The sequence below is a fragment of the Crassostrea angulata genome, chromosome 5, assembly GCF_025612915.1.
Source record: "Crassostrea angulata isolate pt1a10 chromosome 5, ASM2561291v2, whole genome shotgun sequence".
NCBI lineage: Eukaryota > Metazoa > Mollusca > Bivalvia > Ostreida > Ostreidae > Magallana > Magallana angulata.
The window spans coordinates 28,485,766-28,508,215 of NC_069115.1; the positions used below are offsets into that span (position 1 = coordinate 28,485,766).

Sequence of the window (22,450 nt, forward strand, 5' to 3'; positions counted from 1 at the left end):
TAACTTGAAAAGGAATAAAAATTTCTAATGCATCATTGAAGCAACGTTGTAAAGAAATTGATTTTGAATCCTTCTATAGTATTCAATTTAATGTTTTCGTAAATTATAGTCAGTATTTGCAGAATCAATTGTTGTCAGTTCGGTCCATTTTTAATTGGGGTGCGCACGTTTATGGTCTTATTAAAGGGCTTCTTGTAATGCACTAACTGATACATGTAGCGCGCAAAAATAATTCCACTTAAAATTCCCAAATGTTTTTATTCATATGTACATTTTTAATTTCATATAGATGAACCTCTTTGACCTTATTTTTGTTGTTTGTTTCATAACTATGCCCCTGTCTATATTTAGATGCATTACGAGACTCAGGTAACCGATCGATAGGAGAGTCGCTAGCTGTATTCAGGCCGTCGCCTAGACGACAGTGCATGTGGTTTTAGGGCTGGATGTACACGTTTAACGCCGCACTGTGTTACTGTAACAGAGACATTTTGAATTGTTTCAGTACTGGGAGATGTGTTAATAAAATGGTTCCAATGCATGGTAATTAAACTCAACTTTTCTACAATACATGACAAATGTACGCTGGCAATTTAAACGAACGCGGAATCGCTCCCGATAAAACAATTCTTTTAAAGCAAAAACAAAATACTGATTTGCGATGGATATAATATAATTATCATCGTGGAGATGATTTTAAAAAGTGAACTTAATATTCGTATACGATAACATTTGAATCCAAAGCCGCTTGTTTTAAGTTACGGTTATTAGGGATATTAATTATGACTTGCCGAGCGGCGTTTCAGGTTTTTTACTTGCAAAACATCTACAAACGAAAAAACTAAACAACCTTCAGCAGCAACTTATAAATTATTTATTCCATACACAATTCTTAAGAGGTAATTAAATAAATTTTAGAAATGCTTTATATTGTATTCGCTATCTTCCATGGAAAAAAGTGGCATGGAAAAAATGTTGTTCAGTGTTCATCAAATACGCTGTAGCCTTAGCAGTCGAACATAATTAACAAACTGCATATTGATAAATTGACATATCAACAAACATTCAGGCCCGCAATGTGTTTTTTTTTTTACAATTTCTATATATATAAAATGTAGACTCAATGACTAAATTCTTTACCGTTTTCCGTCTGGGTTATTTTGAATCACGTGTGTACGTTATGAGTAGCCATATCGATTAACACTAAGTGTTTTTAAACTTTTTAAAAGAAATTGTGCACATGCAGAGCAATGCAATGCTAGGACAATTAAATTCCAACAATGTATATGGTGAGGTCGGTCAGACTGATACTGGTTCTGCTTGTTCTACAAATAGCGAATGTAAGACGAAGTATTTGGGTATTATTTTTTAAACAAATATAAGTATTGCTTTCTAAAAAGCTTGCATTACTCAACAAAGTATTTTATTGGAATCATTCTTAGTTACCTTAGCTGCATATATGTACCACTCGGTCTGTATCCCGGAAAAATTGACTACCATCCGAAATTTTTCATACAAGGTCTACAGACTTGCAGCTAACATTACCCTTTAAAAATACATTTTAGAATTTGCCGTTGTTTATAAATTCATTAAAGCTATACACGCTATAATTTACGTCAATTTTGAATGACAGTGAAAACGCATGTGTTTGTCTACTTATAAAAGTTATCCTTAATCTGTAAATTACAATGGTGAATTCCATCTCGTTACAAAGATATAGATTTTTAATTGTTTATTTTCCTGCCAGGAAAATATACCTTTTGATGAATATTAATAAAGGAAGAGCAAACCGACCTCATTGCGCATGTCCGCGGAGAACTATAAAAAAAAAGTAGTCGTTATTGTTTGCCTAATTAAATATCCAACTTGATTTTTAATATGCTTAACAGTTGTTAATTTGAAATTCATACATGTATAATGAGTAAAATAGGTTTGTCATTCACGATACCCTTACTTCTGCATTAACACTTATAGGATCTATAAATAGCACATAGGGGAAAAACACAGGTCTACGTCATTTTTTTAAAGGCAGTATTTATATCTTCTCACAGGCTTGTATTTTTTTCTTTTGATTGTACTCGTATATCGGACAAATTTATGCCTGACTGAAAAAATCCTTTCCTTTGTGAAACTATCACAATTATGAAGATGTTGACCCTTCACCAGTTTTGGTATGATAGGCTAAATTTAGCTGTCGATATCACGTGATAGATTGATATTCACGAGGAGGCATTACTTTCCTGGCAGGAAAATAAATATTTTTTGTTTGTTTAATATTTCATATATTTGTTACGTGATCGAATTGAGCCTTATAATTAACAGCATAAAGGTAACTTTTATTAGTAATCAAACACATACATTTTCCCCTTTATTCAAAATTGACGCAAATTATAGCGTGTATAGCTTTAAATAGACGCACAGAATCAAGTGGTAATATGTCGTTTGATATGGGATTTATGACGTCTATTTATATTGTTTTCATTAAAATTATTTCATTATTTCAGGCTTGTGGGTGGAATGAAATCAGTTTCACATGTTATATGACATAAAGATGTCCTCTCCCCACTTTTTCTCGCAGCAACTATTTTTTTAAAATTTACATAAAAAAATTGAATTATCATGGAGTTGCCTCCCCCCCCCATTTTGGTAGCATGTAAAAATAACGGTATGAAAATCATGAAATCATGAGTGAAATTTTAAACATTTTGGAAAATTCAAAAAAAAAATTCTTTTTTTATTTGTCAAGATTTGTTGGATGAGTTTGCCCCCCCCCCCACTTTCAAAATCGATGCTACGTGCTTGGAAATTACTCATTTCTTTATTCCCCTCTTTAATAAACAAAACAAACTAACAAACATAACCGATCCAGATAAATATAATTACATGCATCAAAAATAACTTCAAAAACAAACTACACATTCATCCTTCACCCACAATATTGCCTTTTCGATATTTGTCATCGTTGTAGACCCGTGTAACAATCTGTTAAGTAGGTGCTTGCACGACAAAGAACCCCTTGCTGATCTACATTTTCATAAACGCATACAAAGAAAAATTATATTTTGATTTATTTTTGAATTTCTTTTGATGTAAAAAAAAGAGAAGAAATTGGTTTTCAGTCTCTCTTTATGCCTGTTTGTTAGCGGTTAATCCAAGTTCATTTTGAATATCCTTTTGTAATTTAAAAAATGCGATGTAAAATTTTTTCATGCAATATTTCGAATAAAGCAATGAAGAGTTGTTTCTTGAAATTTTATTAGACCATAAAATTGTAAAATGCTAGCATTGAAAATTGTGCCCGATTTCTTTCTTTTTTTAAAGGTAAAACTTTATTGATTTAAAAAAATGATTCTTTGAGACAAACAAATTGACATAATCAATAAGAGTTTGACAATCTCTAACTGCAGGTCTGTAGCTTTTAGTCAGAAAGAGAATCAGATGGACGACCTAAGACACAGATCTAGAGACAACGTGTTAAGATCTGTATTTGCTTATAAACATGTAGTATCATCGTGCAAAATGCACTGTTCAATTATAATTTTTTTTTTTACTTTACTTGTAAAATTCAACATCTGTTTCGTAATTTTTTCTCACAGTTTATTTCTTACAAAGTTACTTTTTTATTTAGTGATTGACACTTTTCAAACTTTATATGTGATTTCAAAGAGACAGTGTCATGTCTCAAGGACTGTTAATCTTAAAACAACATTGTGCAATTATCAGATATTCATTTCTTGGACATCAAAGACTCATTGAGTTTATTTAATTATTTTATATCTGTGAACCTTTTACTCAGCTTACTTATATCATTACCTGTTAATTTATACTCATTTTAAGATTCTTATAAATAGTTATGTACAATTGTCAATGCGCAGTCTGGAATACGGCGGCCAGCCCCGGCCACGTCCGACTCTCCCAGAGTCTTGAGTCCGGAAGCCACTACTGGCCACGTACGACTTGTTTGTAACATGTCTGTCTGTTAAATTGTTATAATGTTGCCATCGTTGAGTCTCGTCCAATAATGTGGAATCCTGCATCAATTGCCTGTTTATTTTCCTGGAACTGTATACTGGTGGACCTTCGGGAATACGGCAAACCTACCTTCGTTTTAGCTTACGGCCCACAGCGCGCCACAACCTTATACCTTATACACTTTACGCCAACATTCCCTCACCCGGTTCGTACTGCACACAACCGATGCAGATCCAGACGAATTCTCTATCACCGTAAACTCTACGCGGTCACAGAAATATAATACTTTCTTTCTCAGCGTTTACGCATCTTAATTGTACTATGGTCAGCTATCAATATTTTGTAATACGTCACAAGTATGACGCAGCTACGACGGAAAACCTACTCGTTGCTTGCAACGAGCTCGTCTCTAGTTGGACATTCTTATTTACATTTTCCAGTGTCTTTGCCTGTGAAAACACTAGGTATCGATTTTGTACTATATAACCCATAATACAAATGACTCCAAATTGAGGCGCCAGCGGGGTTTGCTTATTCATATTTAAATATTCAATCGTACGATGGCTTAATATTATATAAATATAAGTAATAAGGAATCATTCTTTGAATATTATGAGGTGATAATTTCGGTCGGGGCGTGATCAAATCTATCATAAAGCCCTTCGGGCTTTATTGGATTTGATCACGCCCCGACCGAAATTATCACCTCATAATACTCAAAGAATGATTCCTTATTCCTCATGTAAAACGATTGGAACGATTTATTTTACAAAACCCTGTGTATGAAAACTTGGGTCTCGATGAAGAACAAATTAATGCGTGTTTTCGGGGCCAAGGGGGTTTGTCTATTTACGGACTTGCTAACTCGTCCAGATTGTGCGCGTTTTCGGCAGTTCCTACTTTATGTGTTCTTGAGATAGGGGGTAACGATGCGACGACTCAACCAGCACATGTCATTGCACAAGACATTTTTTCATTTGCGAACTATTTGATACATGGATATGGTGTAAAATCCGTGATCATTGGTCAACTGTTGCGCCGCGACCCTCGAAAATCACCGATTGGATATAACGAGGAAGTCATCAGTATAAACAAACACTTGGAACATTTGACAAGTAGTGAGGAGCATGTCTATTTCTGGAAACATAGAGGATTTTGGACTAATTTGGCATACCTTGTGCGCGATGGAGTTCACCTTGGGGTAGATTCGGATGGATGTTATCCAGCACCCATGGTCAAATACTTGAGGAGCATAAAATATGCAGTGCATAACAGAGTTCAAAACTCAAGGCCAGTAAATTAACATCACTTTGTCAAAGAAAATTTAAAAAAGATATTTTAAATGAGTATAACTTGAGTTATTTTTCAAGAAATTGAGTATGCATACCTGACATGGTAAATTTTTGTTTACATAAGCATAAGGAATAAAATTTTGGAAATATTCTATAAAGATATTTTAAGAATATTCAATTCAATCTGTACAGTACAGTACAGTACTGTAATCCTCTTTCAATGTAATGCAGGAATAGTACGAATTTTTAGATTGATACAGAAATAATTGCGAGAGTGGCCAACAAATTTAAGTTCATGTCTATTATACACACCTTTATCAAAGCTGAGACATGATTGGATGGGCTATATCTAAGTATGCCATCATCTGTTTTTATGGATATATATGTAATTGAAGAAATAAGAATTTAAAATATATGATTTCTGCTTATGGGAAAGTTGTCAGAATTCTAAGTTATATTCTGATTAAAGCCCTTTCTTAGTTGAAGCATGAGCAGATTGGCTATATCTAAGTAAGCCATCATCTGTTTTATGTATGTGTTTATATCAAAAGAAATCAGAAAACATATACAAAGTCTAAGATTTTTAAGTAACTACTTGGATACAAAGGTGTATCACAGAAGTCAAGTCATGCAAGTTTTTAAAGATGGTTACATGTTTTTCAAATATAAGTTACAACCATCCATGAAAAGAAACAAATTGTCAATTAGCCCTCAAAGGCTAATACTCTGGTAGTTAAGCATGTCTATTAATAAGTATAAAAATTTACCTTTTCATTAGCCAATGAAATAAGAGTATTTTGAGTGTGAGAAGGACGTGTTTTCGTAACATAAGATATTGATCTCTTTGTAAAGTTTAACCCACAACCATCCCCATCTAACCGTCCAAATAATTTTATAATTTAAAACAGTCATAATACCTGACCACATGGATTGCGCTCTTTATGAATTTGGTAACGTATAAATATTTTATTTTTCAATTATTAAGGTCTTCCGTTTCCAACGGAAGACCTTATTGTTATTGCTTTGTTTCTTTTAAGGGTCTTCCGTTTCCAACGGAAGGCCCTCTTGTTATTCTACGGTTTCTTTTTCTTTATTAGGGTTTTCCGTTTTCAACGGAAAACCCTTCTGTTATTCTACGGTTTCTTTTTCTTTATTAAGGTCTTCCGTCTTCAGCGGAAGACCTTACTGTTTTTCTACGGGTTCTCATTCTTCTATATTATTATTATTTTTCTCCTTGGTAGACACCCTTAATTTCTCAGGCATTTCTCAATCGATTTTAATGATTTTTACAGGGATAATGTCTTTGGTGAATATCTCTTTGCATCCCACTTCCTGTCTGAAAATTCGCTTCCGCTTCTGAATTATCTCCCTTTTTCCTGTATTTTGGAGCATGATGTTGTCCACGCATCTCCTCAGGAACCGTTATAGTTAGAGACTTGAAATTTATATGCAAGACAGAGTGGTAATGGCAGATATGCTTGCTTGTTTTAGATTTGTCAAGAAGCCATTTTCCTTGAAACTCGCCTGGACCCGAAAATTGGGATTAAAAAAAGTTATAATTTTTTGTGGTTTTCTTTAATTATCTAATTTCTGAAAAATATTTTGTTAAGACATGTAACGTAAAAATAGTTTCTATTTACAAGACCTTTCTTTTAAAATCAAGAAAAAGGGGCTGGCCCCTCAAATTAGGGGACTAAACGGCTCTAAAGTCTTTAATCTGTAACCCTTTACTAAACGATATTTTGTGAATTGTTGTATAAGCAAATATGTTCATCTCACAGTTATGTATCCAGGCAATGTAATGGTTTTTCCATGTGTTAGGTAATTAAGGGTTTTTAGGGGCCAAAAGTCCAAAATTTTGATCACCCATATCTCAGAAAGGAAAAATATTTTGAAATGCAGTACAGAAGAAAAGTTGTTCAAAATGATGTTTTTAACAATATTCAACCTTCAAAATTTCGTTAAACGGCCCCTATAAGGAGATAAGGGACCGGCCCCTTAAATCTTCTTTCTCATATATCTCCAGAACGGTAACGAATTTGTAAACACTTGTTGAACAAAATGTGTTTAGAATTAAGTGACCTTTTATTTGATATCAAGAAAAAGGGGCTGGCCCCTTAAATTAGGGAACCAAAGGGCTCTAAAGTCTTTTATCTATAGCCCTTTACTGAGGGATATTTTGTAAAATGTTATAGAAGCAAATATGTTTATCTCACAGTTATGTATCTAAGCGATGTAATGATTTTATCATGTGTTACGTAATTTAGGGTTTTTAGGGGCCAAAAGTCCAAAATTCTGATCACCCATATCTCAGAAAGGAAAATATTTTGAAATGCAGTACAGAAGAAAAGTTGTTCAAAATGATGTTCTTAACAATATGCAACCTTCAAAATTTCGTTAAACGGCCCCTATAAGGAGATAAGGGATCGGCCCCTAACACCTTCTTTCTCATATATCTCAAGAGCGGTAACAAATTTCTAAAAACTTGTTAGACAAAATGTGTTTAGAATTAAGTGACCTTTTATTTGATATCAAGAAAAAGGGGCTTGCCCCTTAAATTAGGAGATCAAAGGGCTCTAAAGTCTTTTATCCTTAGCCCTTTACTGAGGGATATTTTGTAAAATGTTATAGAAGCAAATATGTTTATCTCACAGTTATGTATCTAAGCGATGTAATGATTTTATCATGTGTTATGTAATTAGGGGTTTTTAGGTCCAAAATTCTGATTACCCATATCTCAGAAAGGAAAAATATTTTGAAATGCAGTACAGAAGAAAAGTTGTTCAAAATGATGTTCTTAACAATATGCATCCTTAAAATTTCGTTAAACAGCCCCTACATGGATATAAGGGATCGGCCCCTAAAACCTTCTTTCCCATATATCTCAAGAACGGTAACGAATTTCTAAACATTTGTTGACAAAATGTGTTCAGAATGAAATGACCTTGCATTTGATTTCAAGACAAAGGGGCTGGCCCCTTAAATTAGGGGATCAAAGGGCTCTAAAGTCTTTAATCTATAGCGTTTTACTAAGAGCTATTTTGTGAAAGGTTATTTAAGCTGAATTAGGTATAATACGTTTATATATCCTAACAATATAATGATTTTCTCTTGCGTTACCTAATAAGGGTTTTTTAGGAGCCAGAGGTAAACAAGTTTAATCTTTCTATCTTATTTTGAAGAAATGCAAGTATTTAAAAAACAATATAAGAGAAGTTATGTGATACAAAAAGCATTAGTTCTCCACTCTTTTTTCCATATCATGTTTTTTTTGTCGAAAATTAAAGTCGATGATGTTAAATTTCCTTCTAAAAATCGGACGGAAGACCTCCTCGTTGCTCGCAACGAGATCGTGTCTAGTTATTATACTTTTTTTTCTTTTTCTGACTTTTTTGGATCGTTATTTCTCAGAAACTATTCAACCGATTTACACCAAATTTTTAGGAGTTATAAAGCATCAATGTCGCTATTGATTTTTAAAATTTCAAATGATTACGTCACTTCCGGTTTCAGATATGGACGATTTTGTAAATTTTTAAGGGTCATTTTGTCCACGCATCTCCTCTGAAACTAATCATGATAAAAGCTTGAAATTTGCAGGGATTGTAGATGAATGTCTGTAGATTTCCCTCCATGCTTCCAATTGCGGAAAATGCGTAAGGCCTAGAAGCTCGCCTGAACCTGAAAATTAGCACCAAATTTTTTCACAAAATTTTCGCACATTTTCCGTAATATCTTTTGACGTATAAATATTTTGTTAAAACATGTAATGCAAAAGCTGTTTCAATTTGCACGGGCTTTTATTTGATATCAAGAAAAAGGGGCTGGCCCCTCAAATTAGGGGCCAAGAGTGCTCTAAAGTATATTTGCAATAACTTTTTAGTGAACAATAATTTGTTATCAATTATAGAAGCAAAAATGTTCATTGTACAGCTGTTTATCTATACAGTACCATACTTAAGTCATATATTACGTAATTAGGGGTTTCAAGGGGCCAGAAGTTCAAAACTTTGATCATTAATATCTGAAAAAGGAGAAATATTTTGAAAAGCAATGTAGAACAAAAGTTGTTCAAAATAATGTTTTGTACAATATGCTACCTTTAATGTTTTTGTTTATGACCCCATTTAGGAGTTAAAGGGTCGGCCCCTAAAACACATTTGTACAGATATCTTAAGAACGGTAAACATTTTGTTTACACTTGTTAAACAAAATATGTTTATATTTACAAGACCTTTCATTTGATGTCAAGAAAAAGGGGCTGGCCCCTCAAATTAGGGGCCAAGAGGGCTCTAATGTCTTCTTACAATAACTCTTTACTGAACAATATTTTGTTATTAATTATAGAAGCAAAAATGTTCATTGTACAGCTGTTCATCTATACATTACCATACCTAAGTCATATATTACGTAATTAGGGGTTTCAAGGGGCCAGAACTCAAAACTCTGATCATTAATATCTGAAAAAGGAGAAATATTTTTAAAAGCAATGTAGAACAAAAGTTCTTCAAAATAATGTTATCAAAAATTTTGTTGTTAGTGGCCCCGGTAAGGGGTTAAAGGGTCGGCCCATAAAGCGCATTTGTACAGGTATTTCGAGAACGGTTTACAATTCATGAACACTTGTAGAACAAAATATGTTTATATTAGCGAGACCTTTTATTTGATATCAAGAAAAAGGGGCTGACCCCTCAAATTAGGGGCCAGAAGGGCTACTAAGTCTATTCATAATAACTCTTTTCTGACCAATAATTTGATATTAATCATAAAGCAGCAAAGAAGCTTTTATTAAGTTTAATTTAAAACCAAAACCCGTTTTAAAATCGGACGATGCATTACAGAGATATCGGGGTTTAAAAATTGATTTTTCCGGAAATTTTGATTCTGCGTCCTTGGTTTAAAAAATAGCGTAATGTTTAAAATAAAATTAACTCGTACCAAAAATTATTGTTAAGTCGTACGTGAACCCAATCGGATTTTTTTGTTAAGTCGGTCTTGGAATCGGAAAGGTGTTTGTTAAGTCGTACTTAAAATCATTCTGATTTTGTTAAGTCGTACCAGGAATAATTCGATTTTTTTCATCTTTTATATTTTAGTTACTCTTGTTATTGGTTGAAGAGCTCTGCTTCTTACAGGAACCTCCAGCTTTACTTCCGACATTAACGGAAGACCCACTCGTTGCTTTGCAACGAGCTTTGCTCTAGTTATTCTTTTTTTTCTTTTTCTGACTTTTTTGGAGCGCTATTTCTCAAAAACTATCCAACCGATTCGCATAAAATTTTCAGGACGGATAGAACATGATCGGCGCTACATATTTTAAAATATCTAAATGATGACGTCACTTCCGGTTTCAGATATTGCCGATTTTGTAAATTTTTAAGGGTCATTTTGTCCACGCATTTTCTCTGAAACTAATCAAGATAGAAGCTTGAAATTTTCAGGAATTGTAGATGAATGTAAGTAGATGTACCCCCATGCTTCCAATGATTAAAATTGCAAAAGGCCTTAAAGCTCGCCTGAACCTGAAAATTGGCACCAAATTTTTTCACGAAGTTTTTGGACATTTTCTGTGATATCTTTTGATGTATAAATATTTTGTTAAAACATGTAATGCAAAAGTTGTTTCAAATTACACGGGCTTTCGTTTGATTTCAAGAAAAAGGGGCTGGCCCCTCAAATTAGGGGCCAAGAGGGCTGTCAAGTCTTCTTACAATAACTTTTTACTGAATAATAATTTGTTATTAATTATAGAAGCAAAAATGTTCATTGTTGGGCTGTTTATCTATACAGTGCCATACTTAAGTCATATGTTACGTAATTAGGGGTTTTAAGGGGCTAGAAATTCAAAATTTCGATCATTAACATATGAAAAAGGAAAAATATTTTGAAAAGCATTGTTGAACAAAAGTTGCTTAAAATAATGTTCTGTACAATATGCCACCTTAGAATTTTTTGTTCATGACCCCATTTAGGAAATAAAGGGCCGGCCCCTAAAACACATTTGTAAAGATATCCTAAGAACGGTTAACATTTCGTGAACACTTGTTGAACAAAATATGTTTATATTTGCAAGACCTTTCATCTGATATAAAAAAAAAGGGCTGGCCCCTCCAATTAGGGGTCAATAGGGGTCTTAAATCTTCTTACAAGAACTCTTTACTGAACAATAATTTGTTATTAATTATAGAAGCAAAAATGTTCATTTTACAGCTGTTTATCGATACAGTTTCATACCTAAGTCATATATTACGTAATTAGGGGTTTCAAGGGGCCAGAATTCAAAACTTTGATCATTAATATCTGAAAAAAGGAGAAAGATTTTTAAAAGCAATGTAGAACAAAAGTTGTTCAAAATAATGTTCTGAACAATATGATACCATAAATTTTGTTGTATGTGGCCCCGGTAAAGAGTTAAAGGGTCAGCCCCGAAAGTACAGTTGTTTAGATATCTCGATAACGGTTAACCATTCGTGAACATTTGTAGAACAAAATATGTTTATATTAGCGAGATGTAGCGAGATGTGTGTTTTGTAGAGCTTATTAGGCTGAATCTAACACTGAAAACCGTTTTAAAATCGGACGATTCATTACAGAGATATCGGGGTTTAAAAATTGATTTTTCCGGAAATTTTGATTCCGCGTCCTTGGTTTAAAAAATAGCGTAATGTTCAAAGTAAAATTAACTCGTACCAAAAATAACTGTTAAGTCGTACTTGAACACATTCGGATTTTTTTTTGTAAAGTCGTTCTTGAAATCAAAAAGGTTTCTGTTAATTCGTACTTAAAATCATTCGGAATTGTTAAGTCGTACCAGGAGTAATTCGATTTTTTCATCTTTTTATTTTAGTTACTCTTGTTATTGGTTTAAGAGCTCTGCTTTTTACAGGATCTTCTAGCTTTACTTCTGACATTAAAGGAAGACCCACTCGTTGCTTTGCAACGAGCTTTGCTCTAGTTCCCTATTATTATTCTTGTTTTTTTTTTCTGACGCATTTTTGTGCAGGCGATTTCTCGGAGATGGCTCAATCGATTTTCATGAAACTTTCAGATCCGATAGATATTAATTTGAACTAAATACTTTTTTTTTATTTTGATGACGTCACTTCCGTTCTTGAGATAATGACGTTTTAGCGATTTTCCGAGGGTCGGCTTGTCCAGGGATCTCCTCCTAAACGGTAAAAGATATTGAGTTCAAACTTTTAGGGATTGTAGACAAGAGATCGTAGATGTGCTATTTGGCATTCATATTTGTCATGCTCAAACGGCGTTAAAGCTCGCCTGGTCCTGAAAATTGAGACTAAAAAAACGCCGTAATTTTTCATGGTTTTCTTAGTTTATCTCTTTTCTGAAAAATATTTTGTTAACACATGTAATGCAAAAAAAGTTTATATTTAGAAGACCTTTCACTTGATATCAAGAAAAAGGGGCTGGCCCTTAAAATTAGGGGACCAAAGGGCTCTAAAGTCTTTCATCTGTAGCCCTTTACTGAGGAATATTTTGTGAACACTTATAAAAGCAAATATGTTTATCTTACAGTTATGTATCCAAGCAATGTAATGATTATATCATGTGTTACGTAATTAGGGGTTTTTAGGGGCCAAAAGTCCAGAATTTTAATCCAATATATCTCAGAAAGGAAAAATATTTTGAAATGCAGAGAAGAAGAAAAGATGCTCAGAATGATAAATTAAATTATATGCAATTTTCAAAATTTCGTTAAACGGCCCCTATAAGGGGTTAAGGGATCGGCCCCTAAAATATTCTTTCCCATATATCTCAAGAACGGTAACGAATTTCTAAACAGTTGTTAAACAAAATGGGTTGGGATTTAAATGACCTTTTATTTGATATTAAGAAAAAGGGGCTGGCCCCTATAATTAGGGGACCAAAGGACTCTAAAGTTTTTTATCTGTAACCCTTTACTGAGGGATATTTTGTGAACAGTTATAGAAGCAAATATGTTTATCTTACAGTTATGTATCCAGGCAATGTAATGATTTTATCATGTGTTACATAATTAGGGGTTTTTAGGGGCCAGAATTATAGAATTTTGATCACCAATTTCTCCGAAAGGAAAAATATTTTGAAATACAGTAAAGAAGAAAAGATGCTCAGAATGATGTACTAAATAATATGCAATTTTCAAAATTTCGTAAAACGGCCCCTATAAGGAGTTAAGGGATCAGCCCCTTAAACGTTCTTTCCCATATATCTCAAGAACGGTAACGAATTTTTAAACAGTTGTTGAACAAAATGTGTTGAGATTTAAATGACCTTTTATATGATATCAAAAAAGGGGCTGCCCCCTAAAATTAAGGAACTAAAGGGCTTTAACACTTTTCATCTGTAGCTCTTTACAGAGGGAAATTTAATGAAAGGCTATAGAAGTAGATATGTTTATCTTACAGTTCTGTATCCAAGTAATGTAATGATTTTTTAGGGGTCAAGAGTCCATAAACTATGACCAGCTATATCTCAAAAAGGAAAATATTTTGAAATGCAGTGTAGAAGAAAAGATGCTCAAAATAATGTACTATACAAAATGCAACCTTCAAAATTTGGTTCAGCGACTCCAATAAGGAGGTAAGGGACTGGCCCCTAACACTTTTTTCTCAGATATCTCAAGAACGGTGACGAATTTCTAAACACTTGTTGAACAAAGCTCTTATCCCTGAAACAAAATAGTATCTGGCCCCTAGAATGTAGACCCCGTTTTTCTATTCTAAATCATGTTTAGCTATTAAATAGCAAAATCAAGATCGAACATATATCTCAAATTCTAAAATCAGACGGAAGACCTCCTCGTTGCTCGCAACGAGATCGTGTCTAGTTTTTTCATATATTTGCATACCTTTTACAATTAAGTTAAAATAATGAATGATTTAAAACATTTTACAACTTGTAATTCATTTACACAAAACTACTTTTGGTTTGAGTCACAAAGAAAAATAAAACCCACAGTTTCTTATTACTGTGGTTCTATCACGTGATGTACTTTATTATTGCTCTCTCAAATAAAGTAAATTGATATTTTTTGTTGTAAATGGATCATTTTAATGGACCAATTTAAGTTTACCCTTTTCTTCATCGTGAACAGATTCAGGAAAGAAGCCTAAAATCAGATCCAAGATTAAGGGGAATGCCAACTATCCTACTTAGTTGGAACGAAATACCATGGGGAAAAGGCAAGAAGAAACAGAAAAGGAAGGAGGAGGAGAGAGCAGACAAAAACGTTTGTTCGATGGCAAATTGGAATGCAGTGGTTAAGTTTGTTCATGTCAATACAATAAACAAAGTACATGTGACAAAAATACTAACTTAAAAGAGTTCAAAGACGATACATTTTGTTAACATGTGTCGTTGTCTTAGAAAATAATTGTCGGTATCGGAGATCCAATGTACAGGTCGCATATACAATTACGTATGATATATATGACATCTCTTTACCTTACAATAGATTCACATTGTTTAAATTGACTTTAGTGAATAGGAAGATCTGGCCCCTGGGCCATAAAACTTAGACAAGCGCACTTTTGATATCGATCTCACTTTTCCATTACATGTTCCTTTTGTGAGACTAAGATCAAAAGTAAGCTTGCCTTAGTTTTATGACCCCCATGGCCAGAAAAATTGCAGATTCCTTTATACAAAGATAATACCATTTTATTTTAAAAGTTTTGTGTTGTTTTAGGGAAAAAAGGAGGAAAGTTCTCGAGAATAAGTCAGTAAAAAGCACATTTAACATTTGTAAGATCAAAACCGAACAAATAAATATTGTTGGTACATGTATATACAAGACTAATGCATTACCAACCAGTACTATCAGATTTTGATCAGGATCTATACGTTTAGATTTGCTCATATACAAAAATCAGGGAGTTTTATAATCCTGTACATTCAATAGTATAACTTTACATTATGGCCTGGAGTTTGTTTACAAAATACATAGTACACATAATGTAATATCTTATTCAAAAACGCTATATTTACAGAGGAAGACTTTGAAAAAACAACCTGGTAAAAGAGTGAAGAGAAATGCTTCTGGCCATAGGACTCCAGTCAAGATATCCAGAAAAGACATCGGAAATCAAATCAGGAGAAAAGACTTCGTGCATTTGCAGAAGCACGGGTGTAAACAAGTAAGTTTTTGTTCGATATATATAAAATACATTAAGGGATGACAAATTGTAATAAGGACTGGTGATTTTTATAGGAAGGCCCAATCTATTTTTATTTTTAAACGAAACAAATCTTAATTTGTTTTAATTGACAAATAAAAGCTCAATTAATGTATTCGAATGGTATTTTTTGAATTAGTTGTTTAAGTTTGAGTCTCCAACAAAATTTTACTTTTTCGAGAAAGGGAAGAATGGATAAACTGATTTTTGCAAATACAATTTAAATATAAATGTAAAAACGCTATATGTCTGTTATTATGACTGCATTAAACACTATAAATGTTGAGCTGCGTTTTCAATAACGTGATTTCTGATTTGTATTGCAGCCTCAGCTCGAATACTTCAACAGTGACGCTCTTCCAGATTTTTTGACCGCAAAGTATCACCCTACTCCTACCCTTGAAGATGTTGGTCTTAACAGCTATTTGTACAGTCCCCTATCAACGCCGACATATCTGTTACCAGCTCTGAAGTCTGAGAAGTCTTTGTCAACAGCCCATGACTAGCAGTCAATATCTTATTAACTTAAAAATACGAAACAAAACAAAAACAAGAGGCCCATGGGCCACATCGCTCACCTGAACAGCAGTTCCTTGTAACATTACATTTCGTAGCATATGCTTTTTCTATTTTAAACATTGAACCCCTTTCTGGGGACCCAGTTATGGTCCGAGGTTTATGGTTGGCTTGAACAACATAAATAGTAACATAGGAATGAAAATGTGTAGCACTGCGATGGATCCGCACGTACACAACCTGAAAAAACTTAACGTAGCAGAGTTCCACTTCAAGAGGAATAACTCTCCGACTATACAGAACATCAAGAAAGATAACTCTTGGTTCAACTACATTAGAGTTTACACATTTTGAGGATCCTTGCATAGTAATCTCACAAACTGTAGCATTATAGTTCTCGAGAAAAACTTTTTCAAAACATTTTCAATATATCTTTCTATGTTAAACTTTGAACCCCTCTTGGGGCCACAGTATTAGTCCAGTGCTAAAGTTTTAATTATTTGGAATCTACATTATTTAAGGATGCTTGCATAGTTATCTCACAAGCTGAAGCATTATAGTTCCCTAGAAAAAGATTTTTCAACATTTTCCCTCTATATTTCTATGCTAAACTTTGAACACCTCTTGGGGCCCCAGTATTAGATTGAGGTCACGGCTTTTATAATTTCGAATCTACACTATTTGAGGGTGCTTACGTAGTTATCAGACAAATTGATGTATTGTAGTTCTCGAAAAGAAGATTTTTAAACATTTTCCATATATACCGGTACTTCTACATTTAACTTTAAACCCATCTTGGGTCCCTAGTATTAGTCCAGGGGTCACTATTTTAAAACTGTCGAACCTTCATTATCCAAGGTTGTATGCATGATAGTAATCTCACAATTTGAAGCATTGTAGTTCTCGAAAAGAAGATTTTTTAACATGTTACCTTTATATTTCTATAATAAACTTCGACCCCATCTTGGGGCCCCAGTATTGGTCCGGGGGTCACGATTTTACCAATTAGGAATCTACATAAGCGAAGGATGCATGCATAGAAATTCCACAAACTAAAACATTGTAGTTCTTGAGAAGAAAATGTTTAAACTTTTCCTTTATGTTTTTTAAAATGTTTAAATTTTGAACCCCTCTTGGTGCCCATCAATTGTCTGGGAGTTACAATTTTTTGAATCTACATTATTTAAGGATGTACATGTATGCATAGTAATATCCCAAACAGTTGCACTATAGTTCTTGAGAAGAAGATTTTAAAACATTTTCCTATATATGTTAAAATCTAAACCCCTACTGGGGCCCCACTATATATACAACCTTTTGTGTATGTATTGGCATTTTTGGTGAAGTGGTTCTTGAGAAGAAATTTTTTAAACATTTTTCATATGTAGTTCTATGTTAAACTTTGAACCCCCCTGGGGCTGCAGTTTTGGTCTGAGGGTCACGATTTTTACAATTTAGAATCTTCACTATGTATACAAGCTTTTGTGTAAATATTGGCATTTCTGGTGCAGTGGTTCTTGGGAAGAAGATTTTTAAAATAATTTCCTTTGTATTTCTATGTTAAACTTTAAACCCCGCCTGGGGCCCCAGTTTTGGTCCGAGGGTCACGATTTTTACAATTTGGAATCTTCACTATATATACAAGCTTTTGTGTAAATATTGGCATTTCTGGTGCATTGGTTCTTGAGAAGAAGATGTTTTAAACATTTTCCTTATGTAGTTCTATGTTAAACTTTGAACCCCGCCTGTGGCCCCAGTTTTGGTCCGAGGGTCACGATTTTTACAATTTAGAATCTTCACTATGTATACAAGCTTTTGTGTAAATATTGGCATTTCTGGTGCAGTGGTTCTTGAGAAGAAGATATTTTAAAAATTTTCCTATGTATTTCTATGTTATATTTTGAACCCCGCCTGGGGCCCCAGTTTTTGTCCGAGGGTCACGATTTTTACAATTTAGAATCGTCACTATATATACAAGCTTTTTTGTAAATATTGGCATTTCTGGTGCAGTGGTTCTTGAGAAGAAGATTTTTAAAGACATGCACCCTATACTTACTTTTTCGCAATTATCTCTTTTGAAAAGGGCTGTGCACTTTATTTTAACAATTTATAACATCCTTTCCATAAGGATGCTTTGTACCAAATTTGGTTAAATTTGGCCCAGTGGTTTTTGAGAAGAAGTTGAAAATGTGAAAAGTTTACAGACGGACGGACAGACAGACGGACAGACGGACGACGGACAACGGGTGATCAGAAAAGCTCACTTGAACCTTCGGTTCTCTTTGTTTCTAGACACACATTTTTGAAAAACAAATTGATTACACAATCTATACGACTGCATCTTTATCATGTAAATGTCTGTTTATGAAGAAAGGTGAGTTTTTCAATGTAACTTATTTCTTACGACCACATTTATCAACTGATACGAAATAATTCACTAGCTACTGGCTTAACATATATTTTGAATTGATATACTTTTTGTAAGAATTTATCTTTCTAAATGTGAAAATTTTATGAACATTTGCACATTTGGTTGTTATATGACCAGTTTAGTTTCATCTTGGCGCATGTTCTTCACATTCATCAATGAGCATATCAGAGGCGCTCCCAAGCTAATTACGGAGAAAATAGGCCTAGTTAAAAGATGAATTGAGACAATTAATCCATGTAACCATATTATTGCTGAATGTATTAAAATACCATACGATAATTACTATAGGCAGAAATAATTAAAGGAGACAGATTGAATATCAGAAATAATTATTTTGTGGTTTTTAAATCATTTTCTTATCATGTCCTTAATTTCTTGCATTGTAGTATGTTTACTACATTTTTTTTTACCATTAAAGAGCAACTTTTTCACTTGCCACTGAAATTATTGATTCTATGTGAACTATAATATTGCTTGTAGTTGTATATTCAATTAACCCTTTTTGCAATTTTGTCTAATTTTATTCATTAAAATCCTTTCAAGAACAACAACGATTATTATATATTATTTAGAAAGAAAGAAGCATTTGTACACTTGTTTTTAAGAAAGACACACAAAAATTATACAAAACGATACTTATGATATGAACTGCCAGTTTTTCTTTCAGGGATAATATCCGAACATGGAAATCATTTGCAGTCAATTAAAGGATATGTTGTTTGGTACTGACGTTGAATAACTTGTAAAATGCTTTTTCAGGTGTAAACAGAATTCAATATGGTATCTTATTGTTACACGGTACATTTTCATGAATATAAACAATATGTGAATTTAAGTTTTTTTTACTTACCACCCATTGCTGTTGTCTTCTTGAAGTCGCAAGAAAAAGTGACATTGGGAAATCAAACAATATGTACATGTAGTTATAACTGGCTTAAGTCAATAGTTAAGGAAATATTACAAAATCAATTTGTACAAGATTGGAGGAGCATAGTAGATAACTCACCAAAATGTATCAATTATAGAATTTTTAAAACAAATCTCAATTTAGAAAAGTACTTGTTGATTTTACCTACAGATCTACGGATCACGTTTACAAAATTACGAACATGGTATCATCGATTCCCCATTGAAACAGGTAGATGGTATAATATTGAAAAACATTTCAGAAAATGTACAATGTGTGATTCTAATAGTATTGGGGATGAATTTCATTATGTTTAGGAATGTACACATTTTGTAAACGACAGAAATTGTTTTTACCCAAGAGATATTATGAAAACCCAAATATTATAAAATTTAACGAGCTCATGAATACTTTTAATGTAGAAAAACTAAAAAACTTGTCAATATTTATTAAGAAAATTTTCAAAGTCTGTTCTTCCAGAAACCAACTTTAACAACCTACGTATTGTGATTTTAACCTTTTTTGTCATTATTACTTCTATTGTACATGTGATCCTTGACTGTATTCGTGTACATTTGTATATACTGATTTTGAACCTCAAATACCAGTGAACTGGTCTTGAGTGAATAAAGAATTGAATTGGAAGCCCATGTGTTGACAGGGTCTCTTCATTTACATTAACCTCCTCATAATTAGTACCTCACCCCTTCTATGTGTACGGGTAATACACCGTCTAATAGCACCTGGTAGCCCCTTCCATGTATACTAGGAATACCCCGCTGTCATCTTGTTGTTTTAGCAATTTAAACAAGGTACACACTGGATAACACATGCTTAAGTACATTACCTTTGATGTTGTGTATACGTAATTATATTAATATGTTTACAAATCTACCTTATTTCTTCGTTTTTATACTTAATTATTATATTAATCATAAGTATCCTCTTTGTAGTTAGTTGTTTTTAACTGCTTTTATTCACGGAATACGTGAAATTTTTATTTGTCACAATTGCATCATGGTTTTGTGTTTCTTCGATGTTTTTTTTTTTATATCTGAGTTATGATAATAAAAAAATAACAAGGTTTTGTATTTCTTCTATGTTTATTTATAGTTATGATAAGAAAAAAATATCGAGGTGCCGAGTTCACCAGATTCCTGATGCCGAGTTTACCAGGTGTCGAGTTTACCAGGTGCCGACTTCACTATTTACGCAGGTGCCAAATTCACCAGGTGCCGAGTTCACTTGTTACCCTTATCGAGGGGTGTCAATTTCAACAGTTACCCTCACAAACAGGCACTATTTATTTCATTGTACTGAATGTCTTATTTTTAAAGCAAATTTTATTGCTTTTATATAGAAATGAAGTGAATTCTACGGCGAACCGTCCGCGGACAATTTTAGCGCATGTAACAATTCGTTGTGTTACCCGTTACCAAGTGTGTTGCTAAACCAATCAGATTTCAGTATTTTAACATGAAAGTATAATAAAACCTAATATATTCAAGTTGAGCACGTATATGTAACCTATATCATACCGACTTTAGATTTTCTCCTCACCATGAACCTGTGTAGCATATCATATAACACGACTGACCCAGTTCAAAACCGACGACTGAAAATACATACATGTAATTGTACAATATGTTGCTCGATATGGTAAGTTTATTTTAAACTTAAAATTCAGTCTATTTCAGAAGATTGTAAACAATCACTTATAATTTCATCTGGTTTTAATTTTTACTATTATACATATATGATTGCTTGTTTTTAAGTTAGCAACTAAGTATCCACAATCACTAATTTTGATGTAAATGTATTTAGAAGCATTGTTTCTCAAGGAAATTATATATAAATACATTGGCAATAGTCAGATTTTAAATGGAACAAACAATTCAGATATTTCTGGTAGTCGTATGTATTCCTACACCAAAGTTGACGATTGCTTTGATACAGTTTTTCAGAAATGTTTCATAATGCTTCTTTGTACGAAAAAATATGCGTAATTATTTAAATATACATAATTATATAAGAAACTAATTGCCATGCAAAATTACATGTATTTGATTTTAAAATGAGCAATATTCAATAAAACCAACTCCCGTCAGTACTTCAATACTAGTAGTTGAATGTGTCGGTTTGATCTACCAATTAAGTTTAATATTGGTAAAGTACTTTAGACGATAGTGTGAAGCAATCATTTTTTGGGATACATCAGGATGTACTGAAAATTGCAATATTTACAACAGTGAAACAAAAAACTTATATAAACAATAATAGAAGATTATATAGTAGCTTAAGTTATCATTAATTTATTCTGCCCGAGAAAAAATCTATTACTTCCAGTTTGTGTGTTAATACAGCAAAACCAGTCTTACAGTGAACAATTCACATCAGATAGAAATATATTGTAGATACCACGAGGCTAGTTGGTTCCAATGTGTCTTTCGAGGGACGAGTGGAAGTATTTTTCTAAGAACAAATACATATTACCATCAAGTAAATAAATGAATCAATAAATGATAAATAAATAAATATATAGATAAAGTAACTACACCAAATAGAACAAAGAAGCTGTGAATTCTTACAATATTCTTTTATTAAAAATCCAAATTTACTTACGCAAAAGGAGCAAACCTATCTAAAGCTGCGTTTGCTTAGGACATGTTGATATTATATACGTTTGCTATTTCTTTCGTACAGCATTTAAAACATTTAAAAAAACATTTAAAAAAAAGATTTCAGCGCCTTTTAAAGATATAAAAGATACACATATATTACATAAAATTCAGTATTTACCAAGAGGCAAGTATATTATTTCTATCCATTTTCTCGTATAAAATGTACTATCTTTTATTGTACTATCGTCATCTCAATGATGTAGTGACATCACTAGTCGTTAAGTACCTTTTATGGATTCCGCTGTTAAGCAGATCAACGAAATCATTTCTTTATCAAAGTAAAAGCAATCATGAATTTGTATTGCTTATATCATTAACAACTTGCATTTGTCCTCTAAAGCTCGTTTCAACTGTCTTTTACGTGTGATGTAATATGCTTCGGTAAATGAAATGCTTAAATTTTGTTGATTAAGTAGTGCTCTAATCAATGTTTAAAGATATCTTTAGAAATTAATAACTGATAGTCGATAGTC

The 22,450-nt window shown here is 32.9% G+C and overlaps 1 protein-coding gene across 1 annotated transcript; it reads left to right on the forward strand.

Moving 5' to 3' along the window:
- Nucleotides 1-4,717: 4,717 nt before the first annotated feature.
- On the forward strand, nucleotides 4,718-15,948 carry LOC128185270 (uncharacterized; the record flags this gene model as incomplete). Its single annotated transcript, XM_052854907.1, has 4 exons — nucleotides 4,718-5,266; nucleotides 14,362-14,496; nucleotides 15,257-15,403; nucleotides 15,769-15,948. Coding segments are annotated over 4 exons (1,011 nt in total), but the record flags the coding sequence as incomplete, so codon positions are not given.
- Between the last annotated feature and the right edge of the window lie 6,502 nt (nucleotides 15,949-22,450).